We start from the raw sequence: 12,347 nt of genomic DNA, 5'->3' as shown, positions 1-12,347 counted from the left end.
GAGTCCCGGAGGGCTGTGGGCAGAGGACGGCGGGACCTGACCCGGGTGCTCACAAGCGCCCTCTGGTGGCTGCTTCAGGGAGGACAGACGGTGGGAAGCAAGGGGGGGCACGGGGAAGGGGGCAGAGGGGACTGTGCAGTCCAGGTGGGCGATGCGGTGGCTGGGGGCACAGGCGACGGGGGATGTGGCCAGATCTGGGATGGATTTTCAACCCCAATGTTTTCAGTCTGAGCACCTGGAATGACAAGCGCATTTCCACCTCCTATGGGAGGAGCAGCTTTGGCAGGTAACCTGAGGAATTCTGACCTCCGAGCCCAGTTTGGGACGCCTCCCCAGTACCTAAGTGGAAACTGGAGGGGCAGCGGCACCGGGGCTGGTGGTTGGCGGGGGGGGGGGGGGGGGGGGCGCGGGGGGGGGGGGGGGGGCGGGGCGGTAACCACCGATGGCCACTGGTCAAGCGCTCATGCCGGCACCGTGGAGCCTCCACGAAGTCCCCTGACCCACGGGGCTGGGAGAGCCCCCGGGCGGGTGACTGTGTCCGCGTGCCAGGAGGAGGCTGTGCCCCAACCTCCTGGGGAGGAAGCTGCTGGGTGCCCTTCAGGAGGAACGGGCGGGAGAAGTGCCTTCCTGGGTTCTGTGGGCTGCCCTAGCAGATCATTCCGTGTGGGGAGGGGTGGCGGGAGCCCCGAAGCGGGAACCCGCAGGGCCCGCGCTAATTCGGGTCGTCAGCGCCAGAACTAAACTGCAGGAAGCCCCACACATCTGGTGTGAAATGCACTGGCAGCAGCAGACGTCGGGGTGTAAAATCGGCCCCCCGTGTCAGGGCTGCTGGTGACCGAGGGTCAGGTCAGCGGCGGGAATGTGGACAGTGTCCCACGTGAGATTGGGCTCTGCTGTTACAGCCGGCTCGTCGCCATAAAACAGGTGGTTCAAGGCCGCACACGGAGAATGGGAGGGGGGCTGTGATGAGAACCCGTAGCCCGGGCTCCCAGCCAGGCCCCCAAACCCCTTCCCCTCTGCCTCCGCCAGGGGCTGGGTGAGAATGAGGGTCTGGGGGAGGCCAGGCTGGAGGGCCGGCTGGGCTGACTTTACCCCCGGGGACGGAGATGACCCCGGAGCGCCTGGGGTGGGGCAGATTTCAGAGCTGAGCTCTTCAAACCCCGCCCCCCCTCCCCCCCTTTAGAGGTTCCCCGACTGCAGCCCTGCAGACCCCCCCCCTGACGTATTTGCAGAGTCACGGCTTGGCAAAAATAATTTAATAGTGCATTTGGACCCGGGGGGGGGGGGGGGGCTCGTCTCTCCCCTCCCTGCCTAGTCCCAGGCTGGGGAGTCAGGGGCCCCGGCCCAGGCCCAAGGCGGCTGGGTCTGCCCATAGCGCCTTTTCCGGCACCCCCGGTTCCTCGAGAAGCTGGGCCAAGGCAACCCCACAGCCCCGGCCGGCACCCTCAGATGCTGGCTCCACGCGACATCCCACCCCGACCGGAAATCTGGGTGCCGCCGCCCCGCGCGAGGCCCCTGAGTGGGGGACACGGGACGCCTCAGCCTGGCCCCAGGGGGACCGGCAGCTCGATCCCACCCACACGAGCTCGGTTTATACGCAGCCGCGGTGTGGAGTCCCAGGGCCCCGCAGGGGAGGGAGGCTGCGGGCCGGCGGCTCTAGGCGGGCGCCGTGCGCAGCTGCTCCAGCCCGTCCGCGTACTGGAAGGCCGGCCCCGTCTCGTAGTCGTACATGTCCAGGGCCACCTCGCAGCTCTCCCGCACCACGCGCTCGGGGTCGGCCGCGTGGGCCCGCAGGGCGGCCAGGCAGGCGGGCCGGGCGATGGCTCCCAGGGCCTCCGCGCACTCGTGCCGCACCATGGGGCTCTCGGTTGGCCGGGCCAGGGTCGCCGCCAGCTGGGGCACGGCCGCCTCGTGCTGCAGCTGGCCCAGGACGTAGCCGATCTCGTGGCGGAAGAGGGCGCCGCCACAGCGCAGGCCTGCGGGCGGGCGGGGGCGTGGTCACTGGCTGGGCGGCACCATCGCGGCAGGCCAGTGACCACGCCCCCGCCCGCCCGCAGGCCCGCAGGCCCGCACTGCGGGACCCAGGGCTGAGCACCCGAGGGCAGAGAGGACCGGGAAAGGGGGTTCCCCGTCTCGAGGTGGTCAGTGCTGCTCAGGGGGAGCGACGTGGGGCCACGGGGGCAGGAGCGGCCGGAGGGCACAGCCTGGCGGTGGGCTCCCTGCGGGCTTCCTCCGGCAGGAGGAAGGCGGACCGGGCAGGAGGGGGCTTCCCGGGCCCAGGGTCCCGGCCCGCTGACTCCCGCCTCTCCCTGCCTCTGGATTCTGTGCTTGACGGCGGGGTCAAGGGCTACCGGCGAGCCTGTACGCACGTCCGCACACGCTGCAGCGTTTAATAAGGGGACAGTCACGGGCACCCTGACCCCACTCCACACACAGGTCATCATGCTTCACACTGATGGGGAAACCACAGCCGGGAGACGGGTGGCGACTGCCCAAGACCAGACGCCCTCGAGGCCGAGCCAGGGCCCAAGGCCACCTGCCTGACTGTGCGGCCCCCGTTCTCAAGCAGCACCAGCCGCTCTGGGCTCCCGCCCGGCATCGCCGGGTCTCCCGCCCCTGACGCAGGGTCACAGCGATGACCAGGCGTCTCCTTGCCAGACAGGAAGTCATGGGAGGGCTGCGAGGGCTCTAAATCCTCAGGGGGCACGTCCCGGGCATCGGGCCACGGGGGACCAGGGACCGCCCGGGGAGAGGCCTGCAGAGCCGGGAGGGGAGAGAGAAAGGGGTTCAGGGTCCTGGAGCCACACCGCCGCGGATCGGATCGCGACTCTGCCGCTCGCCAGCCGCCGTCTCCTCGGGCGACCACCTCGGCCTTTCTCGGCCGCGGCTTCTCCCTCGGAGAGCCGGAAGTCAGGGTGCCCGCCCACCACGGAGGATGAGTTCTCGCGTGGGGAAGCGCCGGGGGCCGGGCCGGGACGCACATTCCCTGGGCCACGCTGGCTCCGTGTCACAGCTGCAGCCGCTGAGCCTGACTGAGGGGCACTGACCATGACCCCCACCCCCCTCCCCGGGCCCCGACTCACCCTCCGCCAGCGCAAGGGCAGCCTCCTCGCCGCCGGCGTCGCGCAGGGCGAACATGGCGCGGTACCGGTCAAAGAGTGGCTGGCCTTCGTCCAGCAGCATCTCCCGCAGCCGCCCCACGTCGCGCTCCTCAGCGGGAGGGGCCGGGTCCACCGAGAGGTAGGGCCCTGCCACCGCGGGCTCCCCGCTGTGCTGCTGCAGCCACTCCAGCCGCCTGACAGCCAGTTGGCACGTCTCGGCCACCTGCGGGGACAGGGGTGCACAGGTGGCCACTGAGGACACGACAGTGGACGTGAAGGCGCCCCTTCCCCAACCTCAGGGGCTCCAGATTTAACAGAGGCCGGAGGCAACAGACGCAGAAGTTAACTGATCGTTCTAGATTGGACATAGGCCAGCACGGGCTTTATGCGATCAGGGAGTGACGAGGAGGACAGAAGGCCAGGAGACTCAATGAGGAGGTGGCATCAGAGTGGAGCTGAGGCCAGAACCGAGTGAAAGAGTGAGGTGGGTGGAATGGCCAGTGCAAAGGCCCTGAGGCAGGACCCTGTGGGACACGTCAGGGAAGAGCAAGCAGGCTGGGTGGGCAGAGGTGCGCCCCCAGGTGGTCAGGCCGGACTTGTCAAGGCCCGCGAGCTGCAGCAGGCGTTTGGGATTCTGTCCTAAAGGTCATCGGAACACGTGAGTGCTTCTGGCCCGAAATAGGTCCTTTCACCCCCCGGTACCCAGAGGACGCTGAGGGAGAGGTACGGGAAGCAGACAACAGAAGCACCAAGTGAGGAACACACACGACCACACAGAAACCTGCACACGCGTGTCCGCGGCAACACGGCTCATGCAGCCAAAAAGCGAGAACGGCCCAAACGTCCCTCAGCAGATGAACAAAACGTGGCCCACCGCGCACGCGCACGTCCACAGATGAACGTCCAGAACAGGCTCATCCATGGACACAGGAAGTAGATGAGACACTGACAAGGGTTGGGGGGCAGGGGAGTGACTACTGATGGGGCGGGGCTCCTTTTGGGGTGAGGGAATGTTCTGGAATGAGAGATGATGGTCGCACACCTCTGTGGATGTTCTAAAAACCACTGAAGTGCACACTTTCAGACGGTGAATTTTATGGTGTGAACAATCTCAGTAAGGTCGCTCCCTGAAGAAGGAAGAAAGGCAGGCGGGGGGGACGGACCGTGGGGCGGACAGAAGCGGGTGGGCTCGGAGGGGTCCTGGCGGAGGGACTGGAAGGGCGGGAAAGGCGCGGCGCGTCAGCCGGGCAGGGGGCAATCAGGAGCCCGCAGCCACCCTGGCCGCCGCCCTCTGATCTTGTCCCGGCCAAGAGGTCGCCCTGGCAGGCAAACCCTGGTGAGGCTGGTCTAGGCAGGAGCGGGAGGGGTCAGGTGTTAGTTACCTCGATGACGGGGTCGGTGGAGTACTGTTTCAGGACCTCCAGAACTTCCGGGTTCCCGATGGCCCCCAGGGCCTCCCCTGAGAAGAAGAACCATGGACACCGTTCACTGTTGGTCAGGAAAGTAGGAAAGGCCCCAGATGCGGGGGGGGGGCGACACCAGCGACACCACCTCCTTTGTGCTCCGTCCTCCCTACAGCTCTGTATGTATCTTGTGACCCACCCTGGCCCCGTGGACTGGAGCGGAGCGGGCACAGCCCCCAAGTGGTCTCAGTCGGCATCCCTTCCCCTGAATTTGGACTTGGCTGGAGCTGGGCTGAGACCTCTCCCGATCCCTGGGCCAGTGCACCTCGCCCCGGCCCCCCCACCCCCTCGCTCATGCTCTAGATGGGGAGACACAGGTGAGCATGACATTACAGCCTGGGGACACTGGGTAACATGGAGCTCCAAGGACACCCGGGCGAGGAGAGTTCGTGGGGGTGAGCCTGGAGGAGGGGGATCTAGGCGGCGAAGCGAGGGAGGAAGGCCAGCGGACCCAGGCAGGGCTGGAGGAGGCTGACCGTCTCCGTGGGTCTGCACAAGCCCTGAGTGGGAAGAGACCCAAGGCCGGCAAACACTCGCTCCCACTCAACTCCTCCTCCGCTTGGCAGGCTGGTAGAGTGTGATGCTGCCCCCCAGCGAGAACACCCCAATGGACCTGAATCCAAGTCAGGGCGTCCTCCTCTGCCCGCAGCCCTTCAGGGCAAAAACCTAAAGTCCTCCCTTTGGCCCCCAAGGCCCCGCACAACCTGCCCTGTCCCCTTTCCTGTCCTCCCTCTTGCTCAGTCTGCTCCGGCCACAGGGACCTCCGTGCCACTCTCCCAAGGAACAGGCTGGGTACTGCCCCAGGACCTTTGCTCGGGCTGTATCCTGTGCCTGAAGCACTTTTCTCCAGATAACTGCCTTCCTTCACTCAGATCTCTGTCCACTGATTAAAAAGGGCAACACCCCTGGCACCCCCATCCTACTCCCTGCGTCATTGCCTCCTTAGCACTTCCATAACACGACGAGGTGTCCCGCACTCCCATGCACTCAAAATAGCGGGACTTATGGGAAAGGTGAGGTTTGGAGTAGAGCACTCTTGGTTAAGGAGAGCTCCAACTGAAATAGCGACTGGCACATCGAGCGTCACCAGGGGCAGCGTGGGGGTGGGGACAGCTCAGCATTAAGTAGAGACCACTTCGGGGAACACTAAAAATACCTAAAAGAGTAAAATGGAAACAGCCGCCCTGTGCCCATCCACAAATGAGCTCGCTGGTTATAGAGGCAAGGCCTCAGCAGCACAGTCTTGCCGAGGATTTTATTCGTTCCTCCTGTTTCCTGGTGCCCTGGAGATAAGAGGGCCTGGTACATAGCAGGTGCTCAATAAACACTGGCCCAGTGACTAAAACGAACACATGAAACAGACATCACAGGCTGGCGAGCTCACCACCTGGTTTTGTATCAGCAGAGGATGGTTTTTATGTTTTTAAATGTCTTCCTCAAAAAAAAAATTTTTTTTTGTTAAACGTTTTTATTTTTGAGAGAGAGAGCATGCACGTGCAAGCAGGGGAGGGGCAGGGAGAGAGGGAGACAGAGGATCTGAAGTGGGCTCTACACAGAGAGCAGACAGCCCGATGCGGGGCTTGAAGTCACGAACTGTGAGATCGCGACCTGAGCTGAAGTCTGATGCTTAACTGCCTGAGCCACCCAGGCGCCCAGAATCGCTTTCTTTAAAATCAAAGGGACGAGGGACACCGGGGTGGCTCAGGCTTAGGTTAAGCCTCCAGCTCCAGACGTCGACTCAGGTCAGGTTTTCACAGTTTGTGGGATCCAGCCCAGTGTCGGGCTCTGTGCCGAGTGTGGAGCCTGCTTGGGATTCTCCCTCTCTCTCTGCCCCTCCCCTGCTCGCGCTCTCTCTGTCTCTCTCAAAATAAACAACCTGCAAATCAAGAGGACGATATTTCCCCACGTGAAAACGACGCGAACTTCAAACCTCAGCGTCCATCGGGGTCCACCTGCACGTGGCCACGCCCCTCCGGGGATGCTAGTTTATGGCGGCTTTACGCACCGTGGCACAGTTGAGTCCGGTGACGGAGTCTGTCCGGCCCGGGGTGGGGGTGGGCTGGAGGCTTTACCCACCCTTCGCGGACCCAGCGTGCAGAGTTCTGCTAGATCACACGGGGGGGCAGCTGGGGGGGGGGGGCACCGAGGCAGGAGGGACAGCAGGCGGGTGAAGGCCAGGCGCCCTCGCCCTGGCCACTCACCGGCCTCGTGGCGCACCATGGGCTCCTGGCGGGTGTCACACAGCACGTCCAGGAGCACGGGGATGGCCCGGGAGTCCTGCATCTGGCCCAGGCAGTAGGCCAGCTCGTGCTTGAGCAGGGCGGACTCGTCGCCGAAGGCCCGGCTGATCCAGGTGATGGCGCCCGGGCCGCCGAGCCCGCGAAGGGTGAAGAGCGCCCTGAAGCGGGCCTGCAAGGGCTGCTGGGGGTCCACCAGCGTGCGCCCCACCGCCTCCACCTCCTGCTCGGTCACCATGGCGCCGCCGCCTTCCTCCGCAGCCCCGCCGGGGGCCGAAGCTGGGGGCCGTGGGGCACAAGAACCTACGTGCGGAAAACCGAGAGCCCAGGTGAGAGGCATCTTCCGCCCATCCGTGAACTTGTTCACTTAAGAGTTAGGGCCCGGGTGGGGTGGATTCCCACCAGCCGACCAGCCTGGACGTCTGGGTTGAAAGCCAGGGTCCGGCCCTGTCTACTTGCTGGGCGGCCTTCCGTAAGTCACCTTCCCTCTCTGGGCCTCTCGCCTCTGTACCGGCAAGGACTTCTGCCGGTCTGCGCTCCACGCCGTAGCCGGAGGGACCGCGGTGGTGGGTGGCCAACACGGCCCCCGGCGATCCCCACTCCATGCGGCCCCTCTCACACCGGAAGGGCTGAACAACGGGACCCCTGAGGGCAGGTCATGAGAGACGCTGCGGCGTCCTCCTTGCCCGCGCCGGGGGAAGCCAGCCATGGAGAGGTTCGCGGGGCGAGGGACCGAGGCCTCTGGCCGACTGTCACGTGAGAGCAGGAGGCCGGGAGCAGCTCCTGCAGCCGAGGCGGCCCCAGCGGGTGCCCTGACCGCAACCTCACGAGAGGTCGGAGCCAGAAGCTACCAGGCCCAGATGCCTGGCCCCCGGCAACGGTGTGAGTCTGCTGCTGCTTAAAGCTGCTGAGTACGGGGTGTGGAAACTGCACCAGGCCACTGTCCTGTATCCCCCTCCTGTGGCACCTTATGATTCCAAGCCCCCTGACGGTCCCCAAGGCCCTGCATGACCTCCCTCGACCCCTGCCAGCCCTCCCTCCTCTCCCCCGCCACCCCCTCGCTCACTCTGTTCCTCCAACAGGCCAGGCCCAGTCCTGCCCCAGGACCTTGGCACGGACCTGTTCTCTTCCCCAGATGCCTCCCATGCTCATGCTCTCACTTCGTGGGCCTCAAATGTCACCTCCTCAGGGAAGCCTTCCCGGGTCACAGTCTTCACTGTTGTTCCTTTCTCTTGTTTTACGTTTCTTCAAAGCACTTACCGCTACTAGACATCGCGTAAGATGTTTACCAGTTTAGCTGCTATGGCTGGTCTTACCCGTCACAGAACTCTGAAGGCAGGGACCGAGTCTATCTTGGTCACCACTAAACCCCCCAGCACACAGCAGGCCCTCAATGAAACCAACAGCCCTCCCCGTAACAGCGGCTGACGTGCACAGAGCATCTGCTCTGTGGCAGGGACCTCTTCTTTTTTTTTCCTTTTAATTTTTTTTTTTAACATTTATTTATTTTTGAGACAGAAAGAGACAGAGCATGAACGGGGGAGGGGCAGAGAGAGAGGGAGACACAGAATCGGAAACAGGCTCCAGGCTCCGAGCCATCAGCCCAGAGCCTGACGCGGGGCTCGAACCCACGGACCGCGAGATCGTGACCTGAGCGGAAGTCAGACGGTCAACCGACTGAGCCACCCAGGCGCCCCGGCAGGCACGTCTTCTAAGCCCCCTACATTCGTGAGCTCCTGTGATTCTCCCCATAAAACTATGAGACAGGCACTAGGACTGTCACCCTTTTACGGGCGAGAGGGCAGAAGCCGAGACGTTAATAACTCGCTTACGAACCGCGTAAGGAGTTATACATCCAGGTAGCCGGGCTCCAGAGTCAAGTTCTAAACCACAATTGTTATGCCGAATGGATGGACTAAGATGAAATGACAGGGCGGGGCTGGGCTGGGAGGAGGGGCTCCCTCTCCACCGTCCAGATCAACCAAGACCTGGCAGACGCTTCATAAAGCAAGCCTTGGCGTGCTGCGTGGCCTTCCGGTTCCGGTTCCCTGCAGCGTCGGCAGGGCTGACCCGGCTTCATGAGGGAGGTGTGGCTGCCTGAGTGTGGATGACGATGGAAGGAGGGGACACCTTGAAATAAGGACCACCAGAGACCACAGAAACCAGGAGCCAGGGAGCTGGCAAGGCCTTAGGGGCCATGAGATCGGATTCTCTTCTACACAGACGAGCAGCGACTTGTCTGGGGTCACCAAACAGGACCCAGGACTCCTGCCTCCCAGTCCGTGCGGGGTCGCCCTCAAGACACCTGGAGAGGGCCCTTCATGGCCTACTCATCATCCCCAGCGTCCTCAGATGCCTGGGAATGAGGGGAGATCTGGCCAACAAGGCAGCTCCAGCTACGGGAGAGGAACGTGAAGGCAAAACAGGGCAAGACCTGAACTGGGGCAAAAGTCTCTGGGCTTGGCTTCCTCGTTTGGAATAAAACTATTAGCAGCTCACGAGCCGGGTTTCCTTCCAGTCTCTGTTCAGATATTAAAGTACACGCAGGAATCCTCTGAGCACCCAGCTTTAACAACGCAAACCCTCCACCGCCCTGCACTTCTGTTCCTCGTGGCTTTCAGTGTTCCCCGCGGCCTCTAACAGCACCTGGCGGCCCGTACATTTCACTCATCTGTTTCTTACTAGAAAGTCGGCGCCACAGAGACGGGACTTTATATATAAGTAAAGATAAATCTGTACCGCACGCACACGCGGACGGACCCAGGTATATATACCGTTCTGTTCACTGCTATGTCCCCAAGGCCTAGCACGGGATCGGTCACCATGGCAGGAGGTGCCCAATCCTTAGTTGTTGAATGAACCGAACGTCTCCTGCGCACCTGGCATCGTACTAGGCACTTCATGCCCGGCGTAAATCTGTATCATTCGTCAGATGGGTCGAAGGGGCACATGGACCCAATGGAGCGATGCTCGTAGAGCACCTCCTACAATTGCCGGCACTTAATAGGCCCTTGGACAAACCAGAGCTCCTGTTAAATATTCCTGCAGGGAGCCCCAAACCCACTTCTGTGCCCAGGAGGGCGCCCCAAGCCACCTGGAAGCCCGCAAATCATACTTTCGGCCCATTTTTCAGTGGGAAGCGGGGGCAAGGGTGTGGGCGCGGGGTTGAGGGGGTCAGCCCCCAACCAAGGCGGAATCCGGGAATCCGCTCGCCCCCGTGAAAGCCTCTTAGAAGAAGACACGATGGATTAGTAAGGGATGGAGAGAGAGGAGACGAGGATCCTCAACCCTCCGCCCCCCCATCCCCGACCTACCTAAACCAAGAATTCCCAACAAAAAGATACCTGGTAATCAACGCTCCTCCAGGAAGGGATTCCCTCGGGGCTGCTCGCACGTTCCCTCCCCCTGGAAGAGAACCCGAGGAACTGGATGCTTCAAGATCTGTCTACGCGGGTCCCCAAGTACTGGACCCCTCACGCCGCTGGATCGCCCAGAAATCTCGAGAAAGGGGTCGCCCGATATGGGAACCCCGAGCACGCTCCGGCTCCCTGGCTCCCCCCAACGAAGGGATCTCCGGCGACAAGGACCCCGCAACCCGGGGAACGAGTTCGCCCGGACTCTAAACCCCTCAGGAGGCCCCTCGACTCCCCCACCCCCCCCCCCCCCCCGCCCCCCAAGCAACGAATCCCAGAGACTGGACCCCCTCCCGCGGCGTCCTCCCCGTGCCCGCCCGCCAGGCCGCGGCCACGTACCGCGCTCTCTGCTGCCAGAACGCCCGAGCGACCTTCCGGAAGACAAGGAACGCCGAGCCCGCCCGCTCCCTCCGCCGCCACCCGCGTCTCACCAACCGCGACGCTCGCAGCGCGCTCCGGGAGCCGCCATCTTCTCGCCCACGTGACCGGCCCGGACGGCACCAACACAGCCCTCGGGGGGAGTTCCAGTCAAAGTCTCCGCGGCGGGAGAGAGGTCTGGAAGCATGAGTCGGCGCCTGGGCCACAGCTCACACTTAAACACCGGATGGAGTCTACGGACATCCCTCAGGGAAGGGCAAGGGCAACCTTCATTCTTTCCCCGGAAGAGATTCTCTCCGGCCTCCCCACCCGCTTCGGTCAGTGGAAATGGTTTGTGCCGATTCGGGCCGGAGCCCGGGGCCTGCTAGCAACGGAACGTGCGCGGCGCTCCTGGGGCGTGGCCAAGTCCTGGGGGCGGGGCCAGTGGCTTCAGGGGGCTGGACGCGAGCTCGGGAGGGGAGGGTTCGCGTCCTTTCCCCCACGCGGTCAAGTTGTTCAGCGCTCGCGTAACAAATAGCTAATGGAGGCGGAGGACAAGACAGCCTGCAATCCATAACCTCGTAAACGTCCCAGCCTGCTTGTCTGAGGGAGACAGACAGTAAATAAATAAAATACATGTTAGATCGTGACGCGTGTTAAGGGGAACAAAGTATTCAAGCAAAGTCTCCGTGTGGGGTGTGAAGTCTTAGGGGGCGTGGCCACAGACCGAGGTGATGACTTATATGAGTGCGGGAAGGAGCCGTGGGGATGTTTGGGGACAGAGCGGCCCAGACAGAAGAAGGACTTGGCTTCACTCTGACAAATGAGAAGCCACAGAAGTGTTCTAATCAGGGACATTCTGAACAGGCTTTTTTGGACTGGTAGGCAGAAAATCGTTATTAGGAGGGTGGAAGCAAAGAGACCAGAAGTACTCAGATTCTGGATTAATTTTGTTTATTTTTATTATGATTTTTTTTTTTTTAGAGAGATTTTAAGTAATTTCTACACCCACACGTGGGGCTTGAACTCACACCCCCCGAGATCAAGAGTGGTGCACGACACTCGCTGAGCCAACCAGGCTCCCCTGAATTAATTTTGGAGGTAGGGTAAACAGGAGTTGAGGAAGGATTGGATATGGAGTTTCGGAGCAAGAGCGCTCTCCAGGATAAGTGCAAGGTTTCTCACCAGTACCTGGATGCCATTCTTATCTTCCCAGCCTATCCATCCAGGGTCTGAAATAGGGTCGGAATCCCGTCACTTTTTCCTCATCTTACTGCCCCCGTGAGAGTCCAGACTACCGCTGGCTGTCACCAGGATGCTGTCCACACAAGACAAAGCAAGCTTTTAAGCAGTTATGTCCAAACAGTATAGTGTTCCTCAAAAAGTTAAACATACCATACGGCCCAGCAATTCTGCTCTTAGATATATATCTAAGATATACACTCAAACAGGTAATTGTATACCCGTGTTCACAGGAGAATTACTCCCCGGAGCCTCAGGCCCTGGTAACCTCGATTGTATTTTTTGTCTCTTCGGATGTTATTCGCCTAGGGACCTCCAGCGAGTGGGATCATGCCGGATGTGTCCTTTTGTGTCGGGCTTATTTCACTGAGCACAATGTCCTCAAGGTCCATCCAGGTTGCGGCAGGTGTCAGGATAACCTTCCTTCTTAGGGCTGAATACTGTTGCATATGGTGTGGATGGACCACAGTTTGTTTATGTCTTCATCTGTTGATGGACATTTGGACCGTTTCCACCTTTTGGCCATTGTGAATA

At 61.8% G+C, this 12,347-nt stretch overlaps 1 protein-coding gene across 3 annotated transcripts; it reads right to left on the bottom strand.

Annotated features, from left to right (window-relative positions):
- Positions 1-1,241: 1,241 nt before the first annotated feature.
- DOHH (deoxyhypusine hydroxylase) lies at positions 1,242-10,930 on the bottom strand. 3 transcript variants are annotated; one of them, XM_043586129.1, is made up of 6 exons: positions 10,554-10,930; positions 10,116-10,206; positions 6,766-7,104; positions 4,484-4,560; positions 3,084-3,324; positions 1,242-1,976 (listed from the first exon to the last, which is right to left on the bottom strand). In XM_043586129.1, the coding sequence occupies exons 3-6, from the start codon at positions 7,037-7,039 to the stop codon at positions 1,657-1,659; spliced, it is 912 nt and encodes a 303-aa protein (XP_043442064.1). In that variant the 5' UTR covers positions 7,040-7,104; positions 10,116-10,206; positions 10,554-10,930; the 3' UTR covers positions 1,242-1,656. The 3 variants fall into 3 exon arrangements, with proteins under 3 accessions (XP_043442064.1, XP_043442062.1, XP_043442063.1); XM_043586127.1 differs by having other exon boundaries at positions 10,146-10,206; XM_043586128.1 differs by lacking the exon at positions 10,116-10,206 and having other exon boundaries at positions 10,554-10,929.
- Positions 10,931-12,347: the final 1,417 nt, after the last annotated feature.

This window comes from Prionailurus bengalensis, chromosome A2, assembly GCF_016509475.1.
Source record: "Prionailurus bengalensis isolate Pbe53 chromosome A2, Fcat_Pben_1.1_paternal_pri, whole genome shotgun sequence".
Classification (NCBI taxonomy): domain Eukaryota; kingdom Metazoa; phylum Chordata; class Mammalia; order Carnivora; family Felidae; genus Prionailurus; species Prionailurus bengalensis.
This window is presented reverse-complemented; position numbering and strand designations above follow the sequence as displayed.

What these genes read in the sequence shown, in the direction of transcription:
- DOHH (XM_043586129.1), bottom strand. Translation starts at nt 7,039, where the DNA reads ATGGTGACCGAGCAGGAGGTGGAGGCGGTGGGGCGCACGCTGGTGGAC. An exon ending in CATGGTGCGCCACGAGGCCG is followed by an intron (nt 4,561 to 6,765) that starts GTGAGTGGCCAG and finishes TCTTCTTCTCAG; the next exon opens with GGGAGGCCCTGGGGGCCATC. An exon ending in TGCCCTTGCGCTGGCGGAGG is followed by an intron (nt 1,977 to 3,083) that starts GTGAGTCGGGGC and finishes GCCCGCCCGCAG; the next exon opens with GCCTGCGCTGTGGCGGCGCC.